Raw genomic sequence first — 10,000 nt, 5'->3', positions numbered from 1 at the left:
AAACACTGAAAAATAAAGGTTTGCTTACATTTGTCTAAACAAAGTAAAGATTCTAAAAAATTTTTACTTATTAATACAAAATATCATGTATATCTTAAACAGGTATAAACTTTGTTTTTTTTTTTTTTGGTTTTCCAAAGAATAAAAGGGAATTTATAATGACATTTTTTTTGCCCATATTTATATAAATGTGAGTAGAAAAATATGGCAGAAAAAGGTGCACTAGGGATTCCTGCAGCCTTAAGATAATTGGCAAGCAAAGCCGATTCAATACAATAGGAGAACCTAACAAAGGATGAAGTGAAGCTGGAGGCTTAAACTTGTCTTACCTTCCCAAATATGCATGCTAGCCCAAAAGATATTAAAGGTTTCATTTTTTTTTATTAAATTACACACTAATTTGAAATCAAGTCAAGACTCATAGTGTACATTGTATGAGCAAAACTTTCACTTTTCAGAAAACAAACAGAAACCTAAATGAAAAACACAGACTGATGTGAACCGTGACACATAGGAAAAACTGATGGGTTCGAAGAAAAGGTGCCTCTTCTAAGTTGGTACCACTTTACTTATGAATATCAGGGAATTAAAGCTGAAATTCTGATCTGTCATCTCAAACATTTGTCTGTGTAATAGGTCAAGACCTTAGCCTTCACATTCCAATAATTTCACAGGGTGTTGCATGTCGGTAAATGGAAATTACCTATAAATTACTTGGCACATGCAGGGCAAACTGCAGCCCACTTCTGATCTTTGTATTGTAGTTTCAGATAAATGTGTTATGGTGCACATTTCACACATCAACCGTTATGCTAGGTGTTTTTTTTTTTTTGTTTTGTTTTTTTCATTGAGTGTGGGAAAAGGTTTTCTAGCAAGTATTTAAGAAATTAAATGTATTAATGTATGTGGGCAGTTTCCGTGCAGAGATCAACCACGGTGATGAAAACCGAAACCACCAACGCCCCATCACATGTGAATAAAGTGATATCTTCCCCTACACCTTAACCTTAACAGTATCTTTCGAAGGTGAAAACTGTTAAATGTGTCAACCCTTCTAAGAATATAAGATGTAAAAATGCAGTTGTGCACTTTTTTGACCTACTTTTGTTTAAACACTAAAAAAACAAAGGTTTGCTTACATTTGTCTAAACAAAGTAATGATGTCGTTCCCAAAATCACACCTCTCTGCTTGGTTTATCTATCCTGTTTTATTACTTTTTTCTTTTTATTTTAGACAAAATCACACCAGTAACACTTAGACCGCCCCACTGTGGCAAAAAACTGTCAATGCAACTCAAACCCACAGCAGACCCAGCATGTAAAAGGAAGTTTGGCAACTTCTCCACAGATCTACTTGGGCTCAGCTCATACTCTATACAGTACACATCTCTCTCTCTCTCTCTCTCTCTCTCTCTTACCCAGACACACACACACACTAACTACACACCATCCCTTTCCCCTCAAATCTTAATTTCTATTCCACATCCCCTAAAGGAGGAATGCTGAATTAAAATGTAAGAAGGTCTGGTTAATAAAATGCACTTTGAGCCGAGGTCCTAACTGTAGTGCTGCTTCACACTACTGCTTTTTATTATCGCCACGGTTTCGTAACGTATGAGACAAACTGGTTTTAAACTTCCCACAGGATGGAAAGACATATATTGATCTGTCCCCTCATCTTTATAGTTTCGGTTTTCAGTCTACGTTCCTTTTTTTGGAACTTTGCTGTATTGCGCTTTCATTTCCGTTTCGTCCAAACACTCTGTCTACGCACAGTAAACTATCGCACTGATTGACTCTGTTGGGTGATCCATATACAGTAGCTGCGTCCACTTTGACGGAAAAAGCACTCTTAATTTTCCTCATTCATAGGAAATGAATTAGGGTCCGGATAGAACTGTCACTTGGTCCGGGTCTAGACAGCAGACTACAACCTGAAAAACCATTAAGATTTTGATTAGAGATATTGGTCTCACCATGTCCAATACCACACTTTTGCATTTTACGTCTTAAGTCGGCTTAATGGAACAGTGGGCAAAAGTGTACAGGTGATTTTCGGCCCTCTTTCTGGCACCATTTGTCCAGACTATTCAGTGGAAATAGAATTGCCTGTAGCCCAAATAATATCACTTCTTCATTGATCCAAGAGCTTGCAAGCTATGATGCTCCATAAAAGGAACAAACTCTCATCTATTTTCCTGCCTCATTTAATGTCGCTCATAGGGGATTACAACTACAGTATAAGACTGTTTGTAAGACAAACAGTGAGAAAAGAGTAAGAAAAATGCAATACAGTGAACCCAAAGACAAAACTGATTTTACTCTCTAAAAAGTTGATTTGCACAATATCAACCACAAGTCTGGTGCACCCTCTAAGTGAGGTCAGTCAGGGGACTGACCAAATGATATATATATATATATATATATAGGCAATGCGTTCCACTCTTCCACAAGTACTACACGTAGTTCTGCCAGGTCACGTGGGGGTGGAGTACGATCATCCAGTCTCTGCTTCAACTGGTCCCAGATGTGCTCTATGGGGTTCAGGTCAGGCCATACCATATGTGGCACTCCAACTTCCTGGAGTCGAACTGTGACAATTCTGCCATGATGTGGTGGAGCATTATTATCCATGAACAGAAGGTCGGGGGTGTGCTGATGGAATTGGGGGAGGATGATGGGTTCTATGATGTCTCTGAAGTAAGAACATGCAGTGACTGAGCCATGTACAATAACCAAATCTGTTTTGCGCTGACTGGTGATGCCTGCCCAGACTGTTGCACCTCCTCCACCAAAGCAAACCCTGGGGACCATGTTGACCTCAGCGTATCGCTCACCTTGCCTTCGCCAGCAACGCTGATGACAATCATTTCTGTGCACAGGACAGTAGACCACTTTGACCGCATTGTCCAGCTCACATGCTCTTGTGCCTACTGCAAATGTTCACGGCGGTGTCTTGGTGTCAGTGGAGTCACCTGCAATGGTCGTCTGGCATTCAAGCCAAAGCGATGGAGTCGGTTGCAAATGGTTTGTCTGGAAACCCTAGTACCCCTCGCATCTCGTAAACGGGCCTGCAGCTGTGTGGCAGTTGCATAACGATGTCTGAGTGCATAGGTCCTTAGGTACTGGTCATCGTTGCGGTCTGTTATTCTTGGGGCTCCACTCCTGGGTCTGTCATGAACTCTGCCAGCATTCTGTGTCTTGATGCAAGTCTGCTGATGAGACTTTGAGACACACCAAGTTCACGAGCGACATCTGACTGCCTGCCACTGACCTGAAGGCGCGCCATGGCCAGGTGGTGCTGCTCGTCAGTTAAGTGACATCGTGTGTTCATGGCTGTTTGAATGATGAACTTGGAATGACTTACCGACAATACCAGCTTTTTATACCCACAGAATGTTGAAATTGATGCCACATTGAAAGAGGTTGTCTTTTGGGATTGGCCCCAATGTAAGGAACACCTGTACACAATGAGACCATTACATGGAAAACACAAAATGAGGTAATATACAATTATCTAAGTATGTCCCCAATACAATTGCCTCCCTATCCCAAAAATGTCTGAAGTGAAACAAACACCGTATGCATGACATCCACTAAGTCTCTCACAATATCCCTAACTTATTGTGAGTAGTGTACTGTATATACAAATTATACACCAATCGGCTATTAAAACCATTAACATTAAAACTCCTAGGTCTTGGGTTCTCCTTGTACAGTACCACCATGGCAGCCCATGCCCATGATCCTGTCACCAGTTTACTGGTATATAATTGATAATCAATGTTATTCATTTAACCTTCTGGTGATGTGAATGTTATTGCTGTTAGCCAGACATTGTCAGGAACTGCCTCACCACCTTTTTTGGTTTTACAGCCTTCAATTGCTGTGGTCTTATCAAATTGGAGATGATTTCCCCAGGATATTACAGTCAAGGGAATCTGCCAATATTCCTTAGTCAAATGAATTCAGAGTCAAATAGAAATGAGCAATGCCAAACTCGTCCCATCGGACTTTGGCACCAAATCCTCTGGGCCATCGCCAGATGCACAGGAAACATCCAACCCCTTGGGCATAGTCACAATCTGCTTAATTTATCTCACCATTACACCACATAACATTAATGGGTAATTGCCACTTTGCGAATAATTTTTAACTCATTGGGCAGTCACTCATGTTTTTTTTTTCTGGCATAAATTCTTTTATCCAAGTCATTTAGCCATCACTAACATTCTTGTGCCAGTAACAATTTCTTCTGTTTTAATTGATTCAGTGTTTTAAGTCTTGCTCTCCAACTTAATGAATTTAACACTTATCTGAAGAAGGTCCCTCCTGATTTTTCTAGATGATGTCCAGGAAGCCACGAAACGTTTGCCAGTGGGACCTCTCATACTGCAAATAACAGGCATTCTGGCCACTTATCCCAGGTGTATCCGACTTATTAATATTTTTTAAGCATTTAATTAAATCATCCAACCAGTTCATCCACCTGTGGATAGTAAATGCTGGCAGGAATTGATTTAATGTCCATTGATCCATACAGTCTGGATTAGGACATATGATATGGTCCACTATAACTGGCACAAAGGTTGTTGGTTAATGTTTAAACTGTTTTGACACATCGTGTGGTCTAATGTAGATAAGAAGATTTATAATTAGAAGATGTATAATTAAAATGCTGATCTTCAGAACTATAATACAATAACTTAAGTGAATGCATGCACGTGTGTCATTTCTACAAAGTTTTACTAATATGCACACGTTTTTTTTCTTTTTTAGAACACTATAAAGTACATCTTGATTAGTGTGTTTTGGGGGTTCGTGTTGTTTTTTTTATTCGTGTCTCATATTGTAAAATGCTGATTTGGTACGAAATACATATTTTGGGATAAAGATAAAAATGTAACAAAAATGAAGCTTGACCAATTGTATGTATGTGAGTGTAAGAAGTTTAAACACATAAACAGTAAAAAAAGAACAATTTTATTGCACAAGTGTATCATTATAAATACAATGAGCAAATGTCATTTATAAAACGAAACTGACAGAACATTTCCTTTAGGAAAGACGTTTATATAAAAGAAATGCATTCGAGAGATGATCTGCTTTATTACAGGAAATAGATGACAGACAACATGCTAAAGCTTACCAAACCTCTCTCTCATACACACACAACCAAACCCTTACACACACACACACATATATATCAAGGTCTAGAGAGTATTAGCATATGTCATATAAAATGTAGTATAAAAAAAAATACTCATGAGAACTATTCATAAAGTGACTCAACACATATTCATGAGAACTAGCATTAGAAAGCAATGCTAGCACCGTCATGCCTACAGGCTGAAACATTCAGGCGTGAATGTGTTTAATGTTCTGGAACGCTCCCTGAGCTTCTTGTCTTAGGGCTGGGAGTTACTCTGATTCCAGGCATCTGGAGTTGACTGGGAGTTGATTGAATCTGATTCTATATAATGTGGTTTTCACACACACACACACACACACACACACACACACACACACTGTGCCCCCCCCATTACAAACACATCAGGTCCTGGGCAGTATATTTCTTGACAAAATCAAAAACAGACCAAACAATCAAACCACATTTCCCAGCAAATCAGAAATGGAATCAGAAGCCGAGTTTAACTCCGGAATCGAACAGCCAGACAGGTTTCACTTTGTTCCTGCTCGACATTTCGTACACAACATTCAGCACTTACATTTACATTTAGGCATTTAGCAGACGCTCTTATCCAGAGCGACTTACATTTTTATCTCATTATACATCTGAGCAGTTGAGGGTTAAGGGGCCTTGCTCAAGGGCCCAACAGTGGCAACTTTCTGGTTGTGGGGTTTGAACCTGGGATCTTCCGAACCATAGTCCAATGCCTTAACCACTGAGCTACCCCTGTCCCCACTTTATTCTCAGAGGTATTCTACGGTTATACGTCAACAGTGCACTACGACGGAGTATTCCAGTGCGAACACATGACTAGCGTATAGATTTGAGACGCTTCCTAAGTAATCACATTATACCAGGAACGCATAACCTCTGGAGTTTCCCTTTAACCCTTTGAACGTAATACCCTTTTCCCATTAGTAATGGAAGCCGTTCTTTTCCTGAGAAGGGTTCAACTAACGTGCCAGTGCTGAACTGAGTTCCAGTCTCAGTAATGTTCGATTTATAAGAATGCATAAAAGATTAAACTCTGTTTTAGTAACAGCAGCTAAGTTAGCAAGCTAATAAGTTAAGTCGACTTAAATTACTGCAAGTACTTAAAAAAACAAAAACAAACAGCATCTCGAATGCAGAGGGCGAAGCAAGGAATGATGGATGATAAGCCGGATGAGTTTTACGCCAATTTACACAAACGTTAAATTGACGTTAAGCTAATTTCTCAGTTACAGCCCGAAACCTGAACGCTAAGCTTGCTTGTCAGTGTTGTAAAATGTCATCATATTCAATATGAAATTTAGATTTATACATCTAAAGAAATTTAACATTTCTTAAGATTTTAAGATAAAACATAAACATTTAAAAAAAGCTAAAAACATTTTAAAATAATAATAAAAAAAAAAAACTGTGGTGGCCAAAAGTACTGAAACAAACGTAAAATTCAATATTTTAATGATATTCTCAAATCGATAAAATAACAAATGTTAAGTTAATAAAAATAATGTGTTCTACAGCAGTCAGTATTTAGTATGAAGTCCTTAATTCTTCCAAAACCTGCCGGATCCGGCTGGACCTGGGGTTTAAAAAATAAATGTCTCGTACAATCCATGTCTGCTTGGTTGCTTTCTGAGCAGAGATTTCCCGCGGAGGTTCGCGGCTGACTTGAGAATTCCCTTCAGCCAAATAGGAGAGGACTAATAAGTGACAAAAACCTGTTGTGTGCACAAGGAGAACAGATTTACACCGGGAGCGGATCTCTAACGTTGGGAGTGCGAACACGGGGTTGTTCCTTCCTCTGTGTGGCTTCAAGCTCCTTCGGCAGGGTTTCGGTCCCGGGGCGGAGGACAACTGCCTCAACTCACGGAGACGGTTCTTCGACTGGTTGAATATTTTTATCAAATCTAGTTATCCAGTTTGTCCAGATAGCCTATGAATCGAAAAACGTATTTACATTTTCAGGGTCTATAATGGAGGCAGATGTTGTCTTAATACTTTTGGCCACCACTGTATGTTATTATGCAGCAGCCGTCTCTCCCAGCAGATCAGACACCGTAGCCACAGTTTGACTCCTGCGCTTCTGTCTGTCCGTTAACCGATGAGTGTGTATGATCTCTCTGATAGTCCGTCTTCTCCTTTATCTGTCCACCAGACAGACACACACCCACGCACACACACACAAACACACACATGGATCTTCAGTTCAAGTGTTCAGATAGCGTGTGATTCGCTGTGCTCATCCAGCCTGACGTGAGCTAATTGGAGAACGACAACACAAAACAAAAACACACACAGCCACACACAGCACTGTTCAGCATTTTGTTCTTGGCACAGTCTGTGTATATATGTGTGTGTGTGTGTGTGTGTATGGGTGGGAGTGAGTGTGAAAGGAACACAAACTCACTTTAAATTCTGAAGCTCAACATCTGTTGAGGGTGGCGTCTCTGCTGAGGGAGGGAACAGACAGAAGAATGAGAATTCAATTAAAAAATTAGATAAAAATTTTTTTGTGTGCTGAATTAATAACGAAGTCATAAAATAAACAAAACACAGGGTGCCTAGACTTTTTCACGGTATCGTATACATACAGATTTATAGCTAAAAAAAAAAAAAAAAAAGGAAACACAGAAATGGTGCTTTAGTGTGTGTGTGTGTGTGTGTGTGTGTGTGTTTACCTGGAATCTGTATTCTTCTGCTCATGATGACAAAAATTATGATGATGGTCAGAATGAGAAGCAGCACCGCCACAGCACACACAACAACCACATGCTTATCTTGGGTATCAGGATCTTGACCTGCGCATGCACACACACAGACACAATTATTGAACTGTTATTACTGACTCTGTGTGTGTGTGTGTGTGTGTGTGTGTGTGTGTGTAGTACTCACACACACTGACAGCATGTGACACAACTCCCCCAACTGAGCAGGTGATGTTAAGCGGGTGGCTGCAGTTAAGCCTTACAGTCTGAGACACGTTCCAAAGGCTCGAGTTTACGTCCTGTATAATTACGGATTCTTCTTTGTCTGTTATCGGGCTGCTGGTCTTGTTCCCGATCACACCCCAGGTTACACTGCTGGGAGGATGTCCCCCTGATGACGAGCAGGAAATCGCGCAGTTGTGGGCGCCCGGGCCGCTCCTGCAACCCTGGACCTCTAAGACGGGGACGCTGTAGTTGGCTGTGGGCAGAGACAGAATAGACAGAGGCACTCAGGATCAAGGATTAAGAAAATTGTAGGAGTGTCAGAGAAGCTCTTTTAATGCTAATGTCTGTGGAAGACGGTATGGCAGACCACGCCCCGGCACATCCCTTCTCATACTCTCTAGTTAGTTGCGATCTCCTGGGATGGTCTTTATCATTACAGCAGTAGCCTTTTGCTACAATTCTACAGTTTTCAATTGAAATTAAAAGCTGAATTAAAAGCTGAAAGAGAATGATTTGGACATCACTGGTTGTTTTTTTTTTTTTTTTTTTGGAAGTGCAAATTTTAGGGTATTCACAAGGGACCATCCCCAAGCAGCCTTTAGGTGAGTCACTGGTGTAGAAAGCATCAAGCAGAAGCACCACATCAGGATGAATCAGGCGGGTCTGGAGTTACAGCAACAGAAATACGTCATCATTGTTTTTTTGTTGCTGTGGCTTATTGTTTTCAGGCAGAGAGACCCTCTAGCTGTACACTGGTGATGCTTGCAATACCAGGAATTTGAGTACAGTGTGGGTTCAAGATTGCAACATTCACCTGGTTTATTTTCACCCTTTAACCATGTGGTTTCAGTGAACCTGACCACACCTAAGCCTGGGAATGTTTTTTTTTTTTCTGCTGTTGTAGCTCATCCTCCTCATACTATGGCATGCTGTGCATTCAGACATGCTTTTCTGCTCACCGCGGTTGTAGAGAATAATTATCAGAGTTACCGTGGACTGTTTTTCACACCATTTTGTGTAAACTGCTTTGCCCATGGAAATCCCCACAGTCTGAACATCCAAGTCTGTTACAATCTGCATCCAAAAGTCACCCTTATTACCCCTTAAATACATCCACAAACATGCAGGAGGAAATCGTTCCGTCTATTACCTGGAGATCGCAAGTTCAAACCCTAACGATTCTGTAGTGGTCTATATGTGTGGGTCAAAAGATGCAGAACTGGCTTTTAGTGGCAACAGCTAATTACTAGACAATACAAACATTAGATAGTGTGTGTGTGTGTGTGTGTGTGTGTGTGTGTGTACCTGTAACTGTAAGATAAAATTTGGTTTCCTTGCAATTTGCACCATTGCAAATGAAGATACAGAGGTAATCTCCCTCATCAGAAAGTGTGAGGTTTGTCATCTCCATGCTGAGGTCAGTTTTGTTGAAGAAGGTGCGATTTATGTACTCAGGAAGCACAGTCAGTGGCCTGTCGTAATACCCGTTGATAAAAATCTCTTGTCCTTCACTACTTTTCTTCTGGAAGTAAAGACCGTTAAACCCGCTGAATGGGTCCAGCCCACAGCGTATACGGACACTTCCTCCCACAATCCCCTGCAAATTGTGCCCCGCAGCATCGGCATCTACACACAGACACAAACACACACACAACATTCAGATTTAACACAATAGCTGGATTAATTGTTTTATGTGACAGTCACTTTACAGTTAGGCTATGTGTGTATATGTATGTGTGTGTTTTACCTGTGTTTACACACAGCAGCACTAAGCTGACGGCAAACAGGAATTCTCTAAAATATTAAGAGAACATTATTTATTATTATTATTATTTACAGTTCTTATGCTTACAAGATACAACTGAGTAAGCATTGTACTTACGCTAACAAT

The 10,000-nt window shown here is 40.4% G+C and overlaps 2 protein-coding genes across 5 annotated transcripts in view; one reads left to right on the top strand and one right to left on the bottom strand.

Moving 5' to 3' along the window:
* Positions 1–16, top strand: part of LOC128532824 (T-lymphocyte activation antigen CD80-like) — a 2,705-nt gene extending 2,689 nt beyond the window's left edge. The window contains exon 3 of the mRNA XM_053506924.1: positions 1–16. This exon is cut by the window's left edge and continues 313 nt beyond it. Within this exon, the coding sequence (XP_053362899.1) occupies positions 1–16 (16 nt within the window).
* A 6,604-nt stretch (positions 17–6,620) lies between these two features.
* Positions 6,621–10,000, bottom strand: part of LOC128532651 (T-lymphocyte activation antigen CD80-like) — a 5,859-nt gene continuing 2,479 nt past the window's right edge. Inside the window, exons 3-8 of one of the 4 annotated variants that reach the window (XM_053506720.1) lie at positions 9,857–9,903; positions 9,415–9,735; positions 8,072–8,362; positions 7,858–7,977; positions 7,587–7,629; positions 6,621–7,437 (exon numbers count right to left, since the gene is read on the bottom strand). In XM_053506720.1, the coding sequence (XP_053362695.1) occupies positions 7,419–7,437; positions 7,587–7,629; positions 7,858–7,977; positions 8,072–8,362; positions 9,415–9,735; positions 9,857–9,903 (841 nt within the window). In that variant the 3' untranslated portion in view covers positions 6,621–7,418. The remainder of the gene's footprint in view (positions 7,438–7,586; positions 7,630–7,857; positions 7,978–8,071; positions 8,363–9,414; positions 9,736–9,856; positions 9,904–10,000) is intronic. The other 3 variants (XM_053506722.1, XM_053506721.1, XM_053506723.1) reach the window with 3 other exon arrangements.

The sequence above is a fragment of the Clarias gariepinus genome, chromosome 11, assembly GCF_024256425.1.
Source record: "Clarias gariepinus isolate MV-2021 ecotype Netherlands chromosome 11, CGAR_prim_01v2, whole genome shotgun sequence".
NCBI lineage: Eukaryota > Metazoa > Chordata > Actinopteri > Siluriformes > Clariidae > Clarias > Clarias gariepinus.
Note: the sequence above shows the minus strand (reverse complement) of the source record. Positions and strands in the feature narration are given on the sequence as shown.